General features: G+C 38.4%; 1 protein-coding gene across 2 annotated transcripts in view; it reads left to right on the plus strand.

Moving 5' to 3' along the window:
• LOC122811272 (ES1 protein, mitochondrial-like) overlaps window positions 1-26,332 on the plus strand; it is a 151,197-nt gene that overhangs the window by 108,123 nt on the left and 16,742 nt on the right. For both annotated transcript variants that reach the window (XM_044083004.1, XM_044083003.1), the window contains exon 5: window positions 9,259-9,351. In XM_044083004.1, coding sequence (XP_043938939.1) covers window positions 9,259-9,351 — 93 coding nt within the window. The remainder of the gene's footprint in view (window positions 1-9,258; window positions 9,352-26,332) is intronic.

A 26,332-nucleotide genomic window follows, 5' to 3' on the forward strand; every position in this document is an offset into this window, starting at 1 on the left:
AGCCTCCATTCTGACTTATTTTATGATAAATAACATAAATGATAATTTAATAAATCAAATGGTTGATGAGTATCTTCCTAAAAGAATAAATTAATAATAAATTAATCAGTGAGTTTTGTGGTCAGCTGGCTGATTGATGGAGAATTTGGTTTCTTTATTAAAATTAAAACCAGTAAAATGAACACTGGGGTCACTTTCCACTTCCTCTGTTATTCCTCAGCATTCTTTAGCATGTACCATTATATCATTTTCCATTCTTTGCCCTAAGCTGTGGAACTCTTTTCCAACTTTATTCATTCATTTGCTTGTTTATTTATTAGCATTTGTTAAATGGGTAGGTTTGGACTGGTCTGCTGACTCTTTTTAGCCACAGCAGCACTCAGAATCTCAGCAAGGATGGGGAGAAGTGGCAGCTGACTTGAGCACAAGGTTTTGGGTCAGGGGGTGATCGGGAAGTGCAGTTCCTGAATTAATTCCAGCACCAGCATTTCTGAATGCCAGTACAGAAATGCACTTCAGAATTTCAGAACTTTGTGTGTGGTAAACTGTAGCAAGGTTTTTGCTACAAATATAGCAAGCATTTTGCTACAGTTTAAAAGCAGCAAAGTCCTTCTTTTGATCTTCAGTTGAAGAGCTGAGGGGACAGAGGATCTGGCTTGGAGGGCCAGACTAGAGGAGTAGATATTTTTTTTTATACTCTTCAACTGAAGGGCTGAAGGGGGTGGGGTGCGAGATCTGGGACTGGCATCGAGTGCTAGATGAAGCAGATACAGCTCTGACAGCACTTTTGGATTCAGTATTCATACTAAAGAAATTCAGACTTGATGCCAAGTTACAGACACACAGGGAACAGTCAGGATGCCTCTGCACTCTTTATTAACATGCCAACACCTGCAAGGCAAGATGGAGTCATGTGATACTCTACCTCTAACTAACCTTATGGGTACTTCTTAAAGCTATACTACACTATACATTACAGTTAGCACTGCCTGTTAGGGAAGAAGGTGGTCACCAGTCTCTGTGGTACCATGTCTGGAATAGAGTGGTCAATAACATAAGTGCTGTTAATTGGTGGAATCACACAACACAACATTGCTGGGAGCATGTCACTGACATTATCAGGTGAGCCTGCAATAAAGCACATAGCACAGCAGTATAGAGGTCAGCCACTGAGGGGTGTAACTTCCACTGCAAGCCAAACAGATAAGGAGGAATTCCTAGTGTCCCTCCATGAAGATGATGAAGACAAGTGTCATGTTTAAGGGAAAGGACACAGGTTCCAGGAGTGTGCAACCGTCACAACTCTCACTGGGGATGTACCAGGTTAGTAACTATATTGCATGTCCATGCAGCAGTTGTGCACTGTGTATTGAAAGGCCACAAATACCAATGCATATGTTTCCCACAGGCACATCACATGTACAAACACAGAAGAATGGCAGTAGAGGTAGGTATCTATTCTATACCTGCGTATTCTGTACCAGTGTTTGCATTCATTATTTCCAAGCATAACCAATGTGATTTGTTACTGCGTACTGCTTCCCAGCCCACCTAGTGGCTGAAAAGGGTTTTGTTCCAGCCTACACATCCAGTTATCAAGCATTAAATAAATTCCCTAATTATATGTTTGATCTAATTCAAGGTCATAGAAAGTGTTAGTTATCTTCGTAATCTCAAAAGCACAATGTAGCAATGTGATGAGCTGATATAGTGAACCTGCTGGCTGATAAATTCAGCTGCAAGTTTACTCCTCTCTCTCTCTCTCTCTCTCTCCTCTGTCTGTCCCTCAAGATACACCTGAAACTGGTTCCCCTGCAGTGATCACAGAAGACCAAGTCTTAAAAGTGCTATCAAAAGCTAGAAATACAGCATCAATGGATCCTGACAGTATCCATGGCTGCATCTTAGGTAGCATGACTTAGCCAAGCTCCTAGCAACACAGTTCATCCTCAGCCTCCATGCAGGTTTTGTACCAAGCAAATGGAGAACAGCTACAGTCATTCCTCTGCATAAGAGAGGACCTTCTACAGACTCAGTCAATTACAGATCCATAAGTCTGCCATGGAACTAATCAATAAGAACATAGAGAACCTCCAAACAGTGGAACTGTCTCCTTTTGGATTTGTCAAGGTCAGGTCAAGCATACTCAATGTGATGGACATTTTTGAAAAGGTCACCAAAGCAATGGATGAAGGCAAATTGGTATACATCTCGTACCACAATCTAGCTGCAGTTTTTTGACAAAATCCCTCACTTAGGCATAGTAGAAAAGTTAAATAAACTGGGAATAAACACCAGTGTTACCTCCTGGATTACCAACTGGCTCACAAACAGGCTGTAGGAAATCAAAAGTGGGCCAGTTACCTCCACAAAGAGACCAGTCACCAGTGGAATCCCCCAGCATTCTGTGCTTGGACCTCTCCTACTTGGATCTACTTCTTTGAATAATAACAAAGGGTAAAGATGACTGCAAGCTAGGAGCAGTCACTGAATCCCAAAATGACTTAGCCTTCCTGCTAGAAGGTTTTCCCCAAATAAATAAATACATGGCACAAAAATCATGGACTGAAACTAAATGCCAAAAAATGCATTATCATATTCTTTGGGAAGTCATCTATTCCAGGGAACTACCAAATTGACAATATGCCCCTGAGAGTTGACCCAGTTGCTTGGGATTTGGAAACTTATGTGGACAGTAATCTAACTTTTGGCCAACATGTGTCCACTGTCATAAAAAAGTCCTTCTGTATTCCACAGCTTATAAACAAAGGGATTGTATCTAGATCTAGGGATGTCATTGTCCCCTTTACTTAGCCTTCATTAGGGCAATTAAGTATAATCCCCCTTTGGCATGTATCTGTCCAGACACATGCAACAACTGGAACACCCACAGAGATACCTTACTAAAAAGGATACAAGGCCTAAACAATATGTTCTAAATGGACCGACTCAAAGATGTGTTACTATAGTCAGTATGCTACAGACTGTTAAGAGGGGACCTGTGTCTGGCATACAAGGCATCCTCCAACCTAATACTGATGGATTTATTGCACATTAGCAAGTCAAACAGCATCAGAAATACTTGTTCTAGGGATGTAAACATCTTCTGCAGGAACAACATAGCAGTTTGGAGGGACTGGTATATCTCACAGAGGATACCAATGCCCTGGAACAGACTCCCCATCCACGTAAAATAAAGCTCATCCCTGTCCATATTCAAATACAATTTGGATCTATGGATGGGAAATAGAACATTTACCCCAGGACAGGTCCCTGTGCTACTAATGGACAGAGGCAGCTCCTAAATAATTTATCCCATGCATGGGTCCAGTGAAATTATATATAGCATGATCCCATTTATTCTCAGCAGGAGTAATTTATTTATTTAACATTTGTTAACCGGGAAAGTCAGACTTGAAACAAAACCAATTTTCAGCAGAGGCCTGGAGAGAAATGCTCCAGATGCATGTCTTTGTAATGTGGGAGTAAATCGGAGCACCTGGAGGAAACCCATATGAATGCAGGGAGGCCATGCAGACTGTGCACAGAAGGCAGTCCAGCCGAGAATTGAACCAGAGAACCTCTTGCTGTGAGGCGACAATGACACCACTACATCACTGTGCCATCCTAATATATAATTACTGACTAGGGGATGGCTAAGACCAATGTAATACCAAATGGAAAAGGTTAATTCAAGCACCAAAAGGGAAACTGGCTAAGCTTAAAATGGCCCGCAAGGACTGCTAGCCTAGTAATTTCTGATAAACCTACAAGTCCAGCCTAGTAGTCAGTGGGTGCAAGGCAATGAAACTAATACCATACAGACTCTATCCTAACACACAATAAATATGTGATCCTTAAAAAAACAAAAAAAAAAAACAAAACACTGTAGTGTGATGTTACTTGCTTAGTCAGTACTGGAACACACATTTGTTGTTAGAGTTCAAGAGAGTCTCCATCTCTGTTCAAGTAATGATGCTAATATTCACATCATTTGATAACATAAAATCACTTCTACAGTCTCCAGACTGTGAAGTTAACAAGCAGTATAGCCACTTAAATCGGCAGTGACATTCCCAGGAGATTGATGCATATGTTTGGATATGTGGTGGTTTAGCAAACTTTGGAAAATGCACTTCACCACCAGCAAAGATAGCTATAAAAATAATCCAGCGCCTGAATAATTTTTGTGATACACAAGTAATATATTTTGTACTGTTGTCATTAAGAAATTCACAATGAACATACATAGGAAGAAGAGAATGAACTGGCCAATATGCTTACATAATTTCCTTAAATCTTCAGGTAGCTCACCTAGCAGGCAAAATTAAAATTTGTTTTTAGAAAATAGGAATAAAGACAAGTATAGATCCTTTCTATTGAATCTGGTAGACTTCTTTGAAAGGGTTATGGAGGCTGTAGACAGCAGCTATATGGCACACATGGTGTATCTTGACCTGGCCAAGACCTTCAACACCATTCCTCATGATGGTGTCACTCATGAGCTCCGTACTTTAAAAATAAACCCATATATGGTAAGATGGATAGCAAACTGACTGGAGGACAGATCTCACACAAAGCCAGTTGAAGGTGCCTCAACATAAAGTATGAAGGTGACCAGCAGTGTCTCTCGAGGCTTGGTGCTGGGACCTCTCCTTTTTGGCATTTGCTTCTTAGTTCTCCATGCAAAGATCTAAGACCTTTTGGCTACCAAAGTCTGCAGATGATTGCAAATTAGGGATTGTTGTGAAGTCACCCTATGACATCCAAACTCTCCAGAATAAACTTTCCATACTAAACTCTTGGTGTACTAAAAATGGGCTCAGACTAAATGCTAAAAAATGTAGTATCACTACTTTTAGTAGGCAATCCCTCTCTTAATCAAACTGTATAGACAACACACAACTACAAAATGGTTTACTATCATAACGTTGAAGGCAAAATAATTTTTAATGAAAAGGCTGAAATAAAATCTCGAAAACAAAAACATTTACCCTAAATGTCAAACGTCATAAACACAATGATCAACATTCAACATACCAGACTTCCAGTTTCAAAAATCTGTACATCCTGTTATGTTTTTGCAGGGGAACAAGCCTCCCCCTGCACCCCCCATGTAGAGGGGGCTGTGCCCTCCCCACCTCCTGCAAATTATATATACCTCCGAGATTGCACTACAGTGAGGAAGAGGGTACATTCCCTGATCCCCACTGTACTGAGATCTCCATTCACAATGCCAAACTCATAATAATGAACCATGCTTTACTTTCGTTATTATGAGTTTGCAGTATTCCAGTTCAGCATTGTGCAACTTTGAAACTGTACTTTTGTTTAACTGACATTTGATCAATTGCCTTTCCAGCTTATGATAGTAAACCCTACAAAACAAATATGTAGCCAGCTACCTAAGAACTTGGGTTGATGGTTCACTTTCTTTTGACCATTACTTGATGACGGTTGTCAGGAAATCCTTCTATCTAGCACACTTAATTGTCAAAGGAATATCATCAGGGTCTAAAGAAGTAATCACTCCCTTATATTCAGCATTGATCAGACAAATTATTAAGTGTAACACCCCCTTCAGAATGTATCTCACTAAACATATCAAATAATTAGAAAAAAACTAAAGGTTCTTAACTAAAAAGGATCACAAACCTAAAGTCCCTGTGCTATCAAGAGAGGCTGGAATTTCTATCCTTTTATTCAGTGTCTTACAGACATTTGAAGAGAGATTTCAGATGGCTAACCAAATCATTAAAACTGGTTGTCCTGAACTTCCTGTATCTCCATAAGTCGAGTGGATCCACCAGTAATAAAACCAGTGACCTAAATCTTCAGCAACAGATAAACAAAACATGGTGAAAGTACAAGTCGATAAACCAGCACCTCCTAAACCTCTGAAATAAACTTTCCCTGCATGTTAAGCAGTGTGGCTCACTATCTTCCTTTAAGAATAATGTGGATGATTGGACAAGTGTCCACATATTGCAGCTCACTATCTTCCTTTAAGAATAACGTGGATGACTGGACAAGTGTCCACAAGTTGCAGCTCACTCTCTTCCTTTAAGAATAATGTGGATGATTGGACAAGTGTCCACAAAGTGCAGCTCACTATCTTCCTTTAAGAATAATGTGGATGACTGGACAAGTGTCCACAAATTGCAGCTCACTATCTTCCTTTAAGAATAACGTGGATGACTGGACAAGTGTCCACAAATTGCAGCTCACTCTCTTCCTTTAAGAATAATGTGGATGACTGGACAAGTGTCCACAAATTGCAGCTCACTATCTTCCTTTAAGAATAATGTGGATGACTGGGCAAGTGTCCACAAATTGCAGCTCACTATCTTCCTGTAAGAATAATGTGGATGACTGGACAAGTGTCCACAAATTGCAGCTCACTATCTTCCTTTAAGAATAACTTGGATGACTGGACAAGGGTCCACAAGTTGCAACTCACTATCTTCTTTTAAGAATAACGTGAATGACTGGACAGGTGTCCAGAAATTGCAGCTCACTATCTTCCTTAAAGAGTAACGTGGATGACTGGACAAGTATCCACAAATTACAGCTCACTATCTTCCCTTAAGAATAACGTGGATGACTGGACAAGTGTCCACAAATTTATTGCAGGATTGGCTGGTATAGTCCTCCTGGAAAAGGAGCTGTGGCCTGAGGTAGGGTACTGGAAAGATGTAAATGAGTGGTCATAAGATTCAACAGCCTTGGAATATCCATGAATCCAATGGAGACAGAGCCTGGGGACATATGTTGCCAGTCACTTAGTATGAGTGATTATAAAAATAATTTTATCATTTTGCTTTTTAAACTTAGGTTTGGAAAATACTTTTCATAAAGCACTGTCACATAAATGTGCATAAAATAATGTGTCACAGTTTGGCAGAGATGTTTTTTTTTCTTTAGATATTATGTTGGAGATGAAAAGTAAGATTACATTTGTCTGCTGATGACACCACTACTGTTGTCATAATTAAGGAATAGGTGGGTGGTGCTAAACCACAACAAGACCTGATGTTACAGGCTGACGGATGGGAGAAGGCTGATGTTTAATGTGAAAAAATACATGATCATGCCCTTCAGTTAGTGGAATATAGGCATAACATGCATGCTCAGTAGGGGTAGAGCAACCCCTGGGAGAATGGAGAAGAAGAGAATGTAGAGTTGCAATTCCCCAAGTTAATGCAAGCACCACAGCACTGCTAGGCAATGGGAAGCTGGCATAGGTTCCCCAAGTTAATGCAAGCACCACAGCACTGCTAGGTAATGGGAAGCTGGCATAGGTTCCCCAAGTTAATGCAAGCACCACAGCACTGCTAGGCAATGACCCTTCAGCTGCATAGGTGGCTTATGAGATAGTGCGATGCACTGTTAAGGCCCCATCTGCTACCATGTGTACAGTTATGGACATTATAGACAGAAACAGGGGCACTTTACTTATTTATTCATTCATTTATTTATGTATTATACGCTGTGCTTTGTTAAGTATATTACAATTACAGGACTGTACCCATTTACAATGAGCACCCTAGGAGAAGAACTTTACAAGTGTTGCTTAAGTTACACTAAAAGGTGAAAGAAGTTTTGAAAGCAACATAGATGGAAAAACAAAAATATAAGACTGTATAATCAGCATGAATGATACAGTGGTGATATAATGCAAAATAGTTACATTGATCTGATCACATTTATACAGGTAAAGCACACTTGGTGCTAACATAAACTATATCGAGTCTGGCAAGGCACAGTCAGCTGCAGTCACATAGACATGAATAAGCAATTACAGTTACCAGGTACTTGAGGACTTCAGTATGCTAGTATAAACTCTGCAGTGGAGTCACCAAAACCAGAGATGAATATGGAGTGTGCAGAAAGACCAAAGAGTGCTAAGAATGTACCTAGATGATGACAGAAGTGAGGGGAGAGTAGGACTAAGATTCAGGTTCACTAGACTGGTGTCTAAAACAGTACAACAGTGTTCAGGAAATACAGGACGGTAGCAGGGGAAGCAAATGGAAAAGGAATGACTAAGACTGACTTAACCAAACACTATTTAACAGAGAAGATAGTGTAACACTCCACCGCATTTCTGAACAAAGTGGTACAGAGTAAAGCAGCAGAGAGGTTGAGATATATCTGGAAATGATAAAGGTAATGACAGAACAAGGGGAGGGGGAGCTGCAGATTCAAAGATGCTATCCATGGCATATGGACAGACTAAGGATATCTTGTGCTTCCCCTGTACTTTAAAATGTGCACATATACAGAGGTAGCTCACTGGCAGAGGTAATTAGCTGAGTAGTGCAGTGTTTAGTGCTGGCACACATCATATTAAACATATTTCTGTTATGTAGCACATTGTCATTGTAGACAAAGATCAGCCTGCTCAGTGGTGCTAGTGGCACACATGAAGGGGCTAGTTTTCAGTGAGACTGGATGCAGCTTGCTGGGTGGGTGCACAGCAGGTATCTGTGATTAAATGCAGACAATGGCAGGGCACTTCATGCATTATAACGTGAGGATACAATAAAGATATATGCTTTGAGGGGTGATCCTTGGAGGCCTGAGGAGGCTGGAGATATGTAGTTATAATGTACCCCCTAATGTGAATCACGCAATACAATATGACAGCTCATGGCAAAAGGTAAGAAACTACTGTGAGAGGAGGGTGTAGCTACAGGGCAGAATTAAACAGATACTTAGGTCATCTTCTCATTATATGGGCAGCGGTAAAGCCACGCATGGAGGTCCATATCTAGGTGCAGTGGCCTTGCAAGGGAATAGAGACTAGATGGTTAGAGAGCAGACTGTGAACAGTTATAAAATGGGGGGTACAATTTCAATATACATCTCTTAAGGGCAAGTCAGCTGAAGAGTAAAGAAGGTGAAGTGATGACAAGGGTGATATTTCAGTGTAAAAAACAGTTTTATTTCATGGAGAGAGTTAATGGGCAAGGGAACACAATGCCAGAGACACTGGTACTGTGTGGATCACTCAAAAGGTCTGTGAGTGCTTGTGACACATGGAGAAGGGGTATGGGAGGATAGGTGCAACACTCATGCAAACTATTCATGATTTGTCAGCATCTTTGTATATCCATGTGTATGTAGAGACAAATCTCCAGGTTTGCAGCTTGATGGTTTGTGCACTGCACCCCTTACCTTGATTTAATCACTTACTGCGTGCATAGGTGTGCCTGTATGCTCAGTGCCATTACCCTACCTTTGTTTTTTCCTTAGGTCTTCTTACAACAATGATGGCAAAGACTGCAAGCTCAACAATGATGTGGAAAGAATTCTGAAGGACTTCCACCGAGCCCGCAAGCCCATTGGGTCAGTATGCATGCATTTTTCTGCTATGGGATTTAGGGGCTGTGACATCCTGATTTGTAGCCAAATCACTGAAGCAGAGGTAGTATGAAACACCTGTCTTTGTTCACTTTTTAGAAACATGCCACTAATGTAGCTGTTCTTGATTGAAACAATTTATTGTGTATACTTAGCATCACGCAAATATTTATACTAGAAATTAATGTTTAGCCCTACAAGAGAACATTTTCAGGGGTCCCTCCTGCAGGTTTTGTTCATGTGCATGAGGTTGACTGTAGTGTTGGTATGAAATGGACTTTATGCCAGATGCATACCAGAACTGAGGACTAATGTTGTTTTATCCTGTAACCTACCCATCAACAAGCCAGTTTTGTAACCATTAAGCCATATTATCTCAGATCCATTTTAATATGTCATACTATATAATTTAGTTACAGCTTATTTCTGGTAAATCATTTTCTTGTTACATCATGCAAGTCCTGAAATGCAATTTTAAATGATTATTTATTCTATTACAGCTGCCATGTCATTCAACTACTTAAATGCATTACTACTCTAGGCTTCACAGAGGTAATGAAACATGCTCTGTGGAAGTGTTTCTAAATTTAGAAAATAAATTCTTCCTGCTGGACCACATCATAACATTGTTTCTGTGTTTACCCGGAGATCTTTCATGTCTTTCACCTATGTCATGTTGTATGTAAGCAAACTGGCTGCAGAAATTCCATTTGTCTCCTCTCTCCTACTATCTGCATTAAGATGGTGATATTTCAGAAACTTTGGGTAATAATTATGTTGCATGAGCTATCTAGTTTCAGTCACACCATGAAAGAAACAGATATTTAGCCAGCATGCCTATAATGTCTTCAAATTCTAATAATGTTCATAGGTTTTCAACGTCTGCCAACTCAGCTGATATTCTAAGGGACAAGTTAATAAAACATTACTTTAAAATCTTTTCTCATGTGCTTCCATATTGAATATTTTAAAGTTTTATTAATTTTATTTTTAATTATCTGATACATATTGAAGCCATTTAGACCCGACCATTTTCAGGAAGGCTGTTCACCTAATTCTGAGTTCTGGCTATTTTATTATTCTTTTTTGTCACCCATTGTGCCCTAATCATTTTGCTCCCTCCACATATACAAGGCTGAATCTCAAAACATGTTCCATACTCTCATGAAACTTTCAAGGACTATACTGGGAAATTTCAATCAATCAGTTAGGCAGGCAGTCAGTCAAACTTTGTCTGTAAAACTAGGCACATCACAAAATTAATAAATAGTAGCACATAAAACATCACATCACATTAACAGGGAGGGACTCCTAAAATGCTCTCTGGAAGAGGTGGGATTTATGACACCTAAAATATTCTCAGGATTAAAGTCACAAAACTGTTGTGGCAGTGAATTCTACATGTTGGATAACTAATGGGAGGAGCCTAATAAAACCCAGCCCAGAGCTACACAAATCGAATGCCCATGAAGACCAATAAGACAGTAAAATCTTTAAATAGATGACAACCTGGTCATACAGGTTCTTAATCAGTATTGCAAGAATCTTGAAAGGGATTCTCTGCTCAAAGGGAAGCCATTACAGAAAATAGACAATAGCTATGAAGAGTCTATACTTTGAGAACCCATTAAGTAGCCTCACTTCTAAATTCTGTACATGCATCAACCTGTCAAGCTCAGTTTTTGAAAATCATAGATAAAGGGCATTACAATAATCGAGAACAGAGATGAACAGGGCCTCTACAATCACTGGCATGTCCTCTGAGGGAATAAAGTGTTTAATACAAATGATGTTCATTAACAGTTAACAGCATCTTGGCTGCCACCTGCTTCTCAAATTACACCAAGTCTTCGTATAGGTTTTTTTCTAGTCAAGGCACACTCATGCTGAATCACATATAATCTACTGCATGAGCTCATAAAACTAAAGGCAATCATCAGCATTTCAGAAGTGTGGCTTTCAATCTACTTTTCCAAAGTACATTTTTGCTTTAATATTTCAAATATTAGAAAATACCATTTTTTTCTGAGAAATAAGGGTACTTACGTATTATCGCAACCAGATTTGCGAAGACACCTAATTTGTTATGTTACTGTGAAAGCGGGAATGTTAACCTGAAAAGTGGTGTATTGACAAACTAAACACTTCTTGGTCACAGTGAGCATGAGGGCAGCCGGAGGAAAGACGGTGGATATTTGTACTCCTCCATGGCGCCCCTCATGTTCTCTGTGAAGTCCGTACTGGCAGACCGCTGCACAAAGCTTGCATTCCTCATTAACGATCCTGACTGTTTCTAGTGCATGGGGTTCATTTTAAGGAATGGGATTAACTGTTATTGAAATCCAGCACAACATGTAGCAACTGCCGTGTCATACACAACTACATTTCATTACAGAAGAAAAAGTCACAGAGTGACTTATCACCGCAAACAGAACTAAAATGTTAAATCAGTAAGTGTGACTTAAAAGTGAATGAATGTGCCTTGTCAGAGGCCGGCCTGTAACAGGGTTGTGTGACAACTGCTAACATACCTGCCAAAGGAGATTTTAAAATGAAGTGGGTCAGTTTGTCTCAACGAGGCATGTTCCCAATTCCTTGTCTTGCTGCGAAAGTGGTGACTTTCATGACTTGTGGCAGTCAGGTGTAGAGGTCTGCAGGGGATGTACCCAGGGAAGAGGATTTCAGCAGTTATTCCTCTTCCCCTGTGAAAAATTATGTGACACAGTAACACTTACAGAGTTTACACACCCTTGATAGGGTTACAGACATGGTTTCTTGAAAACAGTAGAAAGTGTGGGTCTTCGTAAATCTGGTTGCGATAATACGTAAGTACCGAAATAAGTTATATTTTAGCTCTAATGTCACAACAGAATGCCAAAATATGATGTTGATATTTAATGAGCTTTTCTTAGACAGAAGAACAGCATATGTATATGTCTGCTGTAAATGACTATGCCTATGAAAAAGTTTCAACTTTTCTAGCACAATTCTCAGAAGAATATGTCACAGTGATCGCCTGAGCTTGGTTATTTTAGGTGTTAAGGCAAACTTATAGTTCAATTTTCCTACCATATATGTAATTTCATACGAGTCTGTATTGGTGGGGATGACTTAACCCTAGAGACCAAAAGGATCATTTTTCTGGAGGAATGTATATATGATTTTTATATTGACTCATTGCAGATATATTCTGGATATGTAAAATAGTTCTCTACCTGAAAAAACATCATGTCCACCCCAAAGGGCAGCTACACTGGCTGGCCTAAATGTCTTTTTTTAGCTGCAGTTAGATACGATGCACAAGATATATGGATACAAGATATCTGAATTAATACAACAGCGACCATAAGATATATGGATACAAGATATCTGAATTAATACAACAGCGACCATAAGATATATGGATACAAGATATCTGAATTAATACAACAGCGACCATAAGATATATGGATACAAGATATCTGAATTAATACAACAGCGACCATAAGATATGTGGATACAAGATATCTGAATTAATACAACAGCGACCATAAGATATATGGATACAAGATATCTGAATTAATACAACAGCGACCATAAGATATGTGGATACAAGATATCTGAATTAATACAACAGCGACCATAAGATATATGGATACAAGATATCTGAATTAATACAACAGCGACCATAAGATATGTGGATACAAGATATCTGAATTAATACAACAGCGACCATAAGATATATGGATACAAGATATCTGAATTAATACAACAGCGACCATAAGATATATGGATACAAGATATCTGAATTAATACAACAGCGACCATAAGATATATGGATACAAGATATCTGAATTAATACAACAGCGACCATAAGATATATGGATACAAGATATCTGAATTAATACAACAGCGACCATAAGATATATGGATACAAGATATCTGAATTAATACAACAGCGACCATAAGATATATGGATACAAGATATCTGAATTAATACAACAGCGACCATAAGATATGTGGATACAAGATATCTGAATTAATACAACAGCGACCATAAGATATATGGATACAAGATATCTGAATTAATACAACAGCGACCATAAGATATGTGGATACAAGATATCTGAATTAATACAACAGCGACCATAAGATATATGGATACAAGATATCTGAATTAATACAACAGCGACCATAAGATATATGGATACAAGATATCTGAATTAATACAATGGCAACCATAAGATATATGGATACAAGATATCTGAATTAATACAACAGCGACCATAAGATATATGGATACAAGATATCTGAATTAATACAACAGCGACCATAAGATATATGGATACAAGATATCTGAATTAATACAATGGCAACCATAAGATATATGGATACAAGATATCTGAATTAATACAACAGCGACCATAAGATATATGGATACAAGATATCTGAATTAATACAACAGCGACCATAAGATATATGGATACAAGATATCTGAATTAATACAACAGCGACCATAAGATATATGGATACAAGATATCTGAATTAATACAATGGCAACCATAAGATATATGGATACAAGATATCTGAATTAATACAACAGCGACCATAAGATATATGGATACAAGATATCTGAATTAATACAACAGCGACCATAAGATATATGGATACAAGATATCTGAATTAATACAACAGCGACCATAAGATATATGGATACAAGATATCTGAATTAATACAACAGCGACCATAAGATATGTGGATACAAGATATCTGAATTAATACAACAGCGACCATAAGATATATGGATACAAGATATCTGAATTAATACAACAGCGACCATAAGATATATGGATACAAGATATCTGAATTAATACAACAGCGACCATAAGATATATGGATACAAGATATCTGAATTAATACAACAGCGACCATAAGATATGTGGATACAAGATATCTGAATTAATACAACAGCGACCATAAGATATATGGATACAAGATATCTGAATTAATACAATGGCAACCATAAGATATATGGATACAAGATATCTGAATTAATACAACAGCGACCATAAGATATATGGATACAAGATATCTGAATTAATACAACAGCGACCATAAGATATATGGATACAAGATATCTGAATTAATACAACAGCGACCATAAGATATATGGATACAAGATATCTGAATTAATACAACAGCGACCATAAGATATATGGATACAAGATATCTGAATTAATACAATGGCAACCATAAGATATATGGATACAAGATATCTGAATTAATACAACAGCGACCATAAGATATATGGATACAAGATATCTGAATTAATACAACAGCGACCATAAGATATATGGATACAAGATATCTGAATTAATACAACAGCGACCATAAGATATATGGATACAAGATATCTGAATTAATACAACAGCGACCATAAGATATATGGATACAAGATATCTGAATTAATACAACAGCGACCATAAGATATATGGATACAAGATATCTGAATTAATACAATGGCAACCATAAGATATATGGATACAAGATATCTGAATTAATACAACAGCGACCATAAGATATATGGATACAAGATATCTGAATTAATACAACAGCGACCATAAGATATATGGATACAAGATATCTGAATTAATACAACAGCGACCATAAGATATATGGATACAAGATATCTGAATTAATACAACAGCGACCATAAGATATATGGATACAAGATATCTGAATTAATACAACAGCGACCATAAGATATATGGATACAAGATATCTGAATTAATACAATGGCAACCATAAGATATATGGATACAAGATATCTGAATTAATACAACAGCGACCATAAGATATATGGATACAAGATATCTGAATTAATACAACAGCGACCATAAGATATATGGATACAAGATATCTGAATTAATACAACAGCGACCATAAGATATATGGATACAAGATATCTGAATTAATACAATGGCAACCATAAGATATATGGATACAAGATATCTGAATCAATACAATGGCAACCATAAGATATATGGATACAAGATATCTGAATTAATACAACAGCGACCATAAGATATATGGATACAAGATATCTGAATTAATACAACAGCGACCATACAATTGTGTGCTTTTGCACATGCTAATAAAACAAATAAAATGCAGATAAAAGTGCCAGAGAACAAAACTCATAAAAAACACAAACAGGCACTTCGATGGATCCACACCATAAGCTACATACCTTTCAAAGAAATCAGATCAACCAGTATAAGGCAATATCTAAAGGGAACATTAATAATTCATTGTATAAACACACTTTACAGTGTCAGGAATTTACTAGATTTAAATTTGGCATCTTGCAACAAGTTCTATTAAACCCTAGAGGTGGGTGGTGAGAGCTCTGTTTAGAGCTAAGAGAATTTTTTTGGATTACAAAATTATGTTCAAATATGCCACCAGGTATTAATGAGTGTATTTCCTTGGCCCCAATTTTGAAGAAGAGAGCCTTAGATTTAACATAATTTTTTTTAGGAATGCTTTTGGTATTAGTTGTAAGGAATATATGTTTCTTTGCTGATGGATGGGATGCAAATATTCACTTAATCATTCACTTAAATATTTAATTATTTAATTAATGACAATTGTTTAATTAATGTGTGATTTGTATGATTATAAAAGATAGGTTAGGTGTGTGTCATTTTAGTTCTGATGAAGTCTCTATACGGTTGGTAAGATGAAAGTGCTTAACTTTCTACTTTTTGTCAATAAATTGAGTGTATTCAGACATTGGTCGACCTGATTTCTTTGAAAGCTATGGAGCTTATGGTGTGGATCCATTGAAGTGCCTGTTTGTGTTTTCTATGCTTTTACACATACAACAGCCATTTTACGTATAGCAAAGCTTTGGTGCTTGACAACATGAAGTCAGCTAGTCTCTGACAAGGTGCAAATAACACGGACCTCTCACCTTCAAGAACAGCTGCACTTTTCTTTAGGAAATGCTGAAATGCCTAAATTCCTATAGGAATGGAGGAATAAAGTTCTGTATTTTGTTATTATTGCATGAGAAAGCATTACTGGTGCTGCAAGCAATATTCTGGACTGCTCAAGTGAAAAACAGAAAAGCATAAATGAGTGAAATATTGATTTGCAAGCTTAGAAATTATATTATCTGGATAGGCAAGGGCATTATTTTAAATGTAACAGTTTGGAAATAAGAGAGGAAATGAAGATGTGAACATTATTCCAAGGAAACATAATCTGAAATAAGATGGAACATGAATGAAAAAGGAGGATGCTTTAAATCCCAATAAATTAGCTTTGTTGTAAACAACCAGCAAGTGCTTTCATCTGTAGCAATACCAATAGGGCTGAGACTTCTTCAGGCTAAAAGTACACTCTAACAATGTTTAAATACTAAAATAAAGAAATCTTTCTTATTCTTATAATTCTTTCGGCTTTCCCCGGTTAGGGGTCGCCACAGCAGATCATCTGTCCGCTCACGATTGACAGTGGAGTTTTACAGTGTCGAGTTGCCAGCCCGACGCCCAACCTTTCACAGAAGGCACACACATGCACACATTCACACCTAGGGCCAATTTAGAGTGTCCAATCCACCTACAGCATGTCTTTGGGATGTGGGAGGAAACCGGAGCACCCGGAGGAAACCCACATGACCACAGGGAGGACATGCTGACTCTGCACAGAAGGCATCCCAGCCAAGAATCGAACCGGAGAACCTCTTGCTGTGAGGTGACAATGCTAACCGCTGCACCACCGTGGCCGCCCAAATACTAAAGTAAAGAAATACTATTGGATATTGCCATGCTATGTGACTGATATCTGCTGCACTCTTAGGCATTTTAAATGATACTTACAGTTAATGGATGTATTTAATCCAAAGCCTGCAGCAGAATTCAAAACAACTTGCCACTTAAATTCTAAGTATTCCAAGTAATCATCCCTGCTTCTTTCCCTTTCTTGTATACCTGCAAGATCGACTGCACTAAAAATAAATAATTTGAAACCCTTGAAAGACTCACTATGCTTATATAGAGTGCTTAAAAAAATCTTTCTTCTTAATTGCTCCAAAATGTTCCATAATCCTCTCCCTTAATTTTCACAATGTTTTTTCTATATAAAAACTGGTACATGCTGAGCAAGTAGACAGATACACCACATATACCTCTAAACTGTCCAGATTTTTGCCTCATATGTTTGGTCTGCTTCCAATAAAATTTGTGGCTTTCCGGCAAATCTTTGAGGATTGAAGTCACTAAATAACGACAGAAATTTGAGTTTCAGACTTCACGTCCTTCAGAAAAACGCATGCTAACACAAAAAACATTTATTCTAACAACTTTCTAAGTTTATAAGAGCAATATTTAAAATCTGTCCCTATTTTTAGGTCTTTGTCCCCACATTATTTTTGGCTTTGTCTTTGTTTGTTTTTTTTTCGTTATCTCAGTGAGAGTTTCCAGCATTTTTATTCTATTATATGTGAATTATTACTGGTAAGATTTTTACATTAACAATAAAGCCTTGTATAAATGCCACAAAGACCGGTCATCATCATACAGGATCACATTAATATTAGGTAAGGAGCAACAGATGGAGTTAACAGATATGGATAAAAGCAGGCAACCCAATACTGTTTCCTGAAGAAAACCTACCATTATTAGGAGAGGACAGGAAAGATCATTATCTCCTTTCATCTTAAAGGAATTTTCCTATAGATAATGTCGAACACAGCTGCCTTCCTTTCACTGCAGCACAAACTGCTTCATCTGATTTCCAATCTACCTACTTCATAGACATTTTCAAGTTAAAGTCAGCAAATCTCTAGCCTCAGTTTCACACTTCACCTCTGGAAACCTTGATGTCTTCTTCTAGGCCCTGTCCTCGCCTCTCTGTTTATAAACTCCTTCCACAAGACCTATACAATATTAACATATTGCTTTATGCTGAAGATCTCCTACTACACTTTGCCAATGACATAGTCAGTCATCACATATATCTACAAGAAAACTTCAGTAATATTTTTATTGGTTTGTCCAACATCATCTAGCTGTAAATAGTTAAATAATCAAATCTACATTATTTGGAAACAGCCAGCACTTTTTTAACTGTCCGCCATTATCCATCACTCTCACCCTAAACAACCCCACTAATGAAGTTGATTCCCATAAATATCTAATACGTTATGGAACCCACTCTAAAGTTCTGTGGTTGTGCTGAATATAAAGTAATGAAGAAGGTTAACGTTTCCTGGAAGCTAACATACTTCCTCCCATGAAACATGCTATTGGGTAGCCATAACTATTCTCATTCAAAGTTTTAATACCGTTTCCTAGTTTTTTGTTCAGGAGTGTACCACTGTGGAGAGGTTCAGAAGGTATCTTAGTATGTACTTAGTATTTACTTACTTCAGTGGTCTTACTATTATCTTTTTTTTAATTTTTTCTAGCATTTTAACCCCACTCAGTATGTGCATATTATATCTCCTATTTTATCAACATTTACATGACTTCTTTTTATTTTATTTTATTTTATCTGTTTATACTTATTCATCGTGTTATGCTTGGCCTTATAAGTTCATTAGTAGAAGTTGAGTGATAAAAGCTAATTGACTGAGAAATAAATATCAAGGGATATTGTTAATAGAATACAGTCTTAATGAGGGCCATTAACTGAATGAACCGAATGTGTCAGTGGTATATGGTAAAACGTAATGGGAATCAGCATCATTTTGGCAGGGTATGTTGCAGAGGGGGCAAAAGTGTAGAAAGATGAACTGGTGGAAGGGAGGAGAATAGTTTTGCCTTTCCCACTCAGACAGGAGAGGTGTTGTGTAGAGGTAGGAGCTTAGGCTCTAGGATGTAGAAGGGGAACAAGATGGAGGTCCTCATATGGTTATCAGAGTTGGTAGAGCTGTGTAACTGAGCTTTGGTCAGTAAGAGACGTTTGGCAGCTTGGAATAAAAAAGTGGAGGAAGAGGCTATATGATGGTGGAGAGAGGGCGTGGGAATAGGAAGGGCAACTAAAAAGGGTACATGGTGTAGAAGGGCCAAGTGAGTGCACATAGGCTACGTGTGGAAGTTGCAGTAAAGGATTTAGGGATATTGGAATATTCAGATTGTGAGAAGAGATGAATTCAGGTGGTACCAGCCCAGGGTAAAGGGACAGTTAGCGATGCACATGTGGCTCTCAAACAGAGAAGTGGTTTGGAAGTTGTGGCATCCTGATGTAGTTTTCATGCAAACAGGAGATTGCTGTTATTCTGCTGAATACACAATGGCCAGGGCACATAGTTCTGCTGGAATGGTCATAGGTTTGGAGGGTTTAATACCATGCCAATGTGTGAGCGTATGCAGAGAGAGGGGGAAGAAAGAGTGGGGGGTGGGGGGGGGTGGGGATAAAGTTGTTTTGAAGAATGTGGTGAGAATTAAACAGTCCATTTGAGAGAGAGATTTTTGGTTAAGTTGAAGGGAGTATGAGTAGAGGTGTCCATTGTGCAAGAAATAAAGTTTAATGGAAGAAAGTTATAAAAAACTTAAGAATAAATGTTTTGAAATGTAACTCAGACAGTAATCTGTTTCGTAATGTTCTTAAGTGGTCCAGGTTGTAGCTAATATAAAAAAGGAAGGGAGGTAGTGAGACATGATGAGTTTTAATGAATTTTGTAAGTGAGTTGCAGGAAGGCTATAGAGAACTAAAGTGAGGAAAATGGATATAATTTTCATTGAGGATATGGGGGTGATGGCAGTGAAAAGGGGGAAAAGGCTCAGGAGTTCCTGTTAGTCACAAAGCCATTTCTTTGGTTAGTGCAGATGGTAAAACTTTTATTAGCATATTACTAGCATAGCTGGAGTGAGTTTTTGGAAACTTATTGGTGAAAGGGAAGAGCACGGTAACAGGGCTTGTCAAGGTGAGATCATCTATAGGCTGCTGGAGGATGATGCTGAATTTCTAGGATTGGGTGGAGTATATCTGTCATGGCTTAGTGGTAAATCACTGTCTATGGTGTGCAGGGTCCTGGGTTCGAGCCTTGCTGAGACTGTTTATATGGGTTGGGAGGTTGGTGTAATGGTTAAAGTGCTTACCTTAGAAACACAAGATGCAGGGTTTGATTCTCACATGGGGTAATTGGCTAGGCTTAAAATGGCCCCCGAGGACAGTTAGCCTAGTACTAATCTATGAAAGAGAAATTGGAAGATAGTCTAGATGTGCTGCTTGATGCAAGGAAGGCTTTTGTTACAGTACAATAAGGGGTTAAGCAGATGGATTTGAAAGAAATTGGTCAGGGAGAGACGATACACATGGGGTGGAGGCACTGCATGACAATCAATGTCAAATGGTAATGAACAGTGGGATGAACTGAAGGGAGAGGAGGAAAAAAAAAGGTGGGATAAGGCACAGGTTCCCGTTGTTTCCATATCTGTTTTTACTAGTGATATAAGCATTGGAGAAGATAAATTTGGTGGCAGAAGAAGGAGGGTTAGAGAGGATTTTCATTATGTTAGTGGAGGGCTATAAAGTGTCATTGGAGGATGTGGAGAGGTACCTGCTATGGGCTCTGTGGGAATTTCAATGATTTTGGGAAAGGGTGGGTTTACAATACCTTAGAAAGTCATTGATAGTTCTCTTCAAGAAAGAAGCAAGTTTAAGTTTCGGACTGGCATTTACAAAAAATAGAGATTAATATCCTTCAAGCTTTGGAGTATGAGGTTAAAAAAGTGGAAGGGACCTGGAAGTGGAAAGTTAGGATGCAATTTTACAGTTGGTCATGGAGGGCGATGGCGAACAAGTTGTCAGTTTGTATATTCAATTAGACACACTGTAGTTAAAAAAAAAGGAAACTTTTAATAAAAGTACCCTCAAAAAAGAGTATGGTGAAGGAGGCAAAGAGAGTCATGAAATATTTATGGGAATGGAGAAGTAGCAAAATTAGTAAGGCAGTGAAGAAGACTGGCATGACCAAAAGGGAAAACACTGGATATAAGGTGATATTTGGTACTGGTGAATACAGCAGAGAGACGGAAAGCATGCTTGATTTGATTACGGTAGAACAGTTTGGAGAGAAGGCAAATAGCAGGAGATGTGAGGGGGTACATTTCTGGGGAACTGGGTTGTAGATGAAGGCTTGTGGAATAATGATAAGGTTAGTGTTGCAACAGGAGTATTGGTGGGTGGGAACAGTATTAGGAGTGTTAGTAAGAGGAGGCCCAAAATGGCTGTTCTTAAAGGAACTGATGCATCAGAAGTGTCTGAAGTCTTGGCAGCCATAGAAGGCAGCACAAGGACTGCAACAGGTAAGAAATGTAAGGGACCATCTTAAAAAAGGTGGACGGCCTTTGATAATTGGGGAAGGGAACAGAGAAACAAGAAAGCTGTAAGGATACAAAGCTGGAGGTGTAGGGTAAGGATGAAGAAGTTGCAACACACTTGAGTGAATGCAGATGAGAGGTGGGATTGAGGAATGTAGGAGGAAGCACAGTGAGTGTACAAAGGAATGAGGATGGTATGACACAGCATGTGATACGACACACAGATAAGGATATGGTAAATGTGCTACAAGATGCTAGTTAGGCTTAAAAAGGAGAAGTTCACGATTAGTGATTGGATGCATGGAGACATGACTAATATGAACATGTAGTGGAGGTCCATTTCGGTACTGGATATTTGGAGAAAAGCTGTAAAAAGTTAGAAGGCGATTTATGGGAAGTGGTGTTGCCATGATGGTTCTTCCTTTAACAGCTGGAGAGCCACTCGAATGTATGAAGGGGAAGGTGGATGAAGAAAAATCTTAGAGAAATGTGGAGGAAGCCACTGGGATAGTACAGAGTGGATGAAGGGGGGTAGTTGTTGCAAATACACAGAAAGGAGGAATAGAAGGAGGCAATGTGATAAGCATTGCAGAGACTAAAGCTTAAGAGGAGTGAAGTTTAAGTAGAAAGGTGTAACTGTATCAGAGCAAAGATAATGCAAACAGATACTGTAAGGCATGATGAACAGTTAAAGTGTACAAATAAATATACTATAAAACATTGTATTACTTTGTTGTATGCATTCTTCCTGTTGTTGACTGTGCCCATTGCTAAAGATACACTGCAGTCTGGTGATTATTATCAGGGCTGTTTCTGGACAATTTAGCTCCCAGTGCAAATCTTAGAAAAACTGTCTCATTCCCCTCCAAATTGTTGAGTGATTGCGCCTGTTAAGGAAAGCTGTCACATCAACAACCAGAACATCTTCCTGCCTGCCATTGTCAAGAAACAGCCCTGTTTATTATAAAACCGAATTAAGATATTAAAAAAGGAATAGTTAGCCAATAGTTTGGAATTTAGAAGAGACATGCTGTGCAGCATATGTTCTCAGACTATCAGGGAGAGATTCCTTAAAACCATAGAAAAGTCTCTGAGTCTCTCCTAAGTATAATAAATTATCTTTCTGCCTCCATACACAAAAAATAAATGCTGCACTTTACAGAAACAGATCATCAGAGCAATTCCTTTGAGAGGCACCCCCATACAATACACATATATACTTGAAATAATTAGATTTTTGTTTACTATATTATTCTTTTATTATTGATTTAGCAGTCAAATACCAATATTCCTTGACTGTTATCATTTTGGATTTGGCCTAGTCTCACATAAAAAAAACAAAAACAAATAATTATATTTTTAAGAGCATAACATTTTCAAACTTGATTGTACTTCCTCTGAAATGCATGTAGGCTACTCTAGGCACGGAGTCTGGTTTCACCATTTGAGAAACACTGGTTTATGGGATAGTCTTATTTGGAATGTTCCCTAATGGCACCTGTAAAAGTTGAGGAAAATGCTGGATTTTCTAACAATGTTTACCATTACTTTATAATAAGAGCAATGGAAGGTATCTGTAGTGACTAAAGTCATATGAGTAGATGAACTAAAATCAAACTGTACTGCAGTAAATAAAATTATTAGTCTCCAAATCTAAGAACAGTGCTTATATTACATTATGTAACATTAATAATGCTAGAACTATAGTGGGCTGGGGGGGGGTGGATAGCTTGATGGCAGTGGATGCACCTGGGTTATCTATCTGCCTGGCAACCTGTCTATCTATCTCTCGTTTATCAATTTGGTAGAATTTTCTTCTATTTCACAACATGTTCGTGTTTATACCATTCATGTTTATGAAACATCTGTTGCTCATTCAATTAACAGGCTCTGCACATTTGGAAATTGTTACTCTGCTGGGTAGGGAATGTTCTACCTTGGTCTGCTCTAAGAGCTCTTAGAAGTTTTTTCTGACCTGTTATTTGGTGATGATACTGTAAACCAGGTTTTATTCTTGTCATAAACATTATTTTAAGCACCACTACGTTTTGTCTTATTTTATTTCATGTTTTAACCTTGTCAAAAAAAATATATATTTCAACTCCAGCTGTATTCATAATGAACTCAGCCTGCATTGGTGGCATAGAGATTTGAAACCTAAACTACAGCCACATGACCCAGGTTTAAATAGCAGCCCAGGTACTTGATGATGCACACCTCTGGATGTACCTTCACAACTGATTCTAAGCAGAGGCCAGAGATGCATGGGAGGTGTGGGGGTGTTGTCAGACACAAGAGGACATGGCATGCAGGTATACTGATGATATGCCAGCATAGCACACTGCACGCTTTTTTCCTGGAAAGGATGGGTACCTGCATGGGGTGTCAGTCCTTAGGGGTAAAATACTCCTTGGCAGCAGTAAGATGGTGCCCAAGCGTGCCTCAATATCTTCACTGAACCCAGACATGGGTCACAGTTAATCCAAAGAAAGCAATTTGGGTTCAGAAGACCCAATAGAAGAAGCAAGATCCTCAGAGCTCCTCAGAAAAGCCAGTGTCCAGTTGTGGGAGCTAAAAATGCACACACACACACACACACACATATATATATATATATATATATATATATATATATATATATGGGTCTACTTCGGGAGACCGAACCGACGATTCGCCGACACGCGGGAAGAGGAGACTAAACGACCGACAGGTAGGTTCACCGACAGGGAGATTCGCCGACAGCGGAAAGACCGACAAGGGAAATGTGCGATCGTTACATGATGAGTGTGCGACAGTGACGGAGTTAGAAGCGGTCAGGTAAGTGTGCGAAATTGTGGGATGTCGGGTTAGGCTGTGGGACAGGTGAGTGTGTGTTTGTGTCGGAGGTAGGGTTCGGGTTAGGTAAGTGTGTGATAGTGAGGGACTGTAGTTTTGGGACGGGTGAAGTGAGTTAGGGTTAGGGTGCAGGTAGGTGAAGTGTGCGATGGTGTCGGTGCTTGGGTTAGGGGTGGGTAAGTGAGTTAGGGTTAGGGTGCAGGTAGGTGAAGTGTGCGATGGTGTCGGTGCTTGGGTTAGGGGTGGGTAAGTGAGTTAGGGTTAGGGTGCAGGTAGGTGAAGTGTGCGATGGTGTCGGTGCTTGGGTTAGGGGTGGGTAAGTGAGTTAGGGTTAGGGTGCAGGTAGGTGAAGTGTGCGATGGTGTCGGTGCTTGGGTTAGGGGTGGGTAAGTGAGTTAGGGTTAGGGTGCAGGTCGGTGAAGTGTGCGATAGTGTTGGACGTTAGGGTTAGGGTTTAGGTTTAGGTTAGTGGATGTGTTGTTGTGTGCTTGTGTATTTGGCGTATTTTGTGTCGGTGTTTTGTTGTTCGGTATGTTGCGGTGTCGGTGTGGTGTGTTGTCGGTTGTTTGGGGTCGGGGATGTGTGTGTCGGTGATTCGTACGTTCGGTGTATGAAAGTAGACCCATATATATATATATATATATATATATATATATATACACACACACACACACACGTATATAAATAAATGTATATATAGTCATATATCTATATATATTCATAATGAAAGTACATAAGTACATTTTATTTAGGCACGGTAATTGGATGGCATTTTGCCCTAAGCCATACCTTCTGAAGATTTATTTATTTATTTGGCATTTGTTTACTGGGAAAGTCTGACTGGGATACTATCCCATTTTCAGTGGATGCACAGGAAGAAAAGATCCACACTGACATAATATGTTTACAGTTAAATAAAATTTTTACTAAACCTAATAAAGAATGACATATTAACTTAGTAAAAATTCAACTTCGGTCATACAGTGTGAAGCTATACATACACAGTGCAAATATTTTAGAGAGATATAACAAGTTTAAAAAAAAAAAGTTGTCAATAGTTAAAGAATTCACAAATTCAGCTGGCAGAGATGACATACAATACACTACATACACTCTATGGAACAGAGATGACTAGATAATATAGCCTATGCAAAATTATATTTGTCCTTTATCTAAGAAGTAGATTGACTATGTTTGGAGAAAAGAAATCAGAAAAAAGTATGCTGGGGGTAGAAGGAGGGAGAGACTAGTTCAGCATGGGGTAGTGCAGGAGCTGAGCCAAGTCTTATTTAGGTATTCTTTTAGTATGTATTCAAAGTTGGAGAGGTTAGAGGTAGAGCCAGTTTGCAGAGGGACAGAATTCTATTTCTTAGTGACTAGAGTACAAGTACAGAATTTGTCCAGAATATTTGTGGGGGTTTATATATGCTAAGATGTTATTCATTAGATCGAAATAGTCTTATTGGCTTTATGAATAATGTTGTGTGTGGAGATAAGGTGCACGTAATCTAAGTGGTGAGATGGTTTCAGCCAATTCAAAGTCTTAATGGCAATATAGTGGTGCTGCAGTATTGTTTGTTGGTGGCAAATTTTGCAGCCTTATTATATAGCATGTTCTGGCTTCATTTTAACTGTAGCCTGAATGTTTGTTGTTTGGGTGTACCGCATAAGAGGTGGGAGAAGGTAGCTAGTGGCAAGAGTGATTCTCATGGTGTTGCTAAGGAAGTTTTTATGCCTGTAGAGCATTGTTATTTTTTGGTGAGTCTTGATTATGTCATTTTGAACATGCAGGTCAAATTTTAGAGTATTATCTATAC

Source organism: Protopterus annectens, chromosome 9.part0, assembly GCF_019279795.1.
Source record: "Protopterus annectens isolate FY-2018-M chromosome 9.part0, PAN1.0, whole genome shotgun sequence".
Classification (NCBI taxonomy): Eukaryota; Metazoa; Chordata; order Ceratodontiformes; family Protopteridae; genus Protopterus; species Protopterus annectens.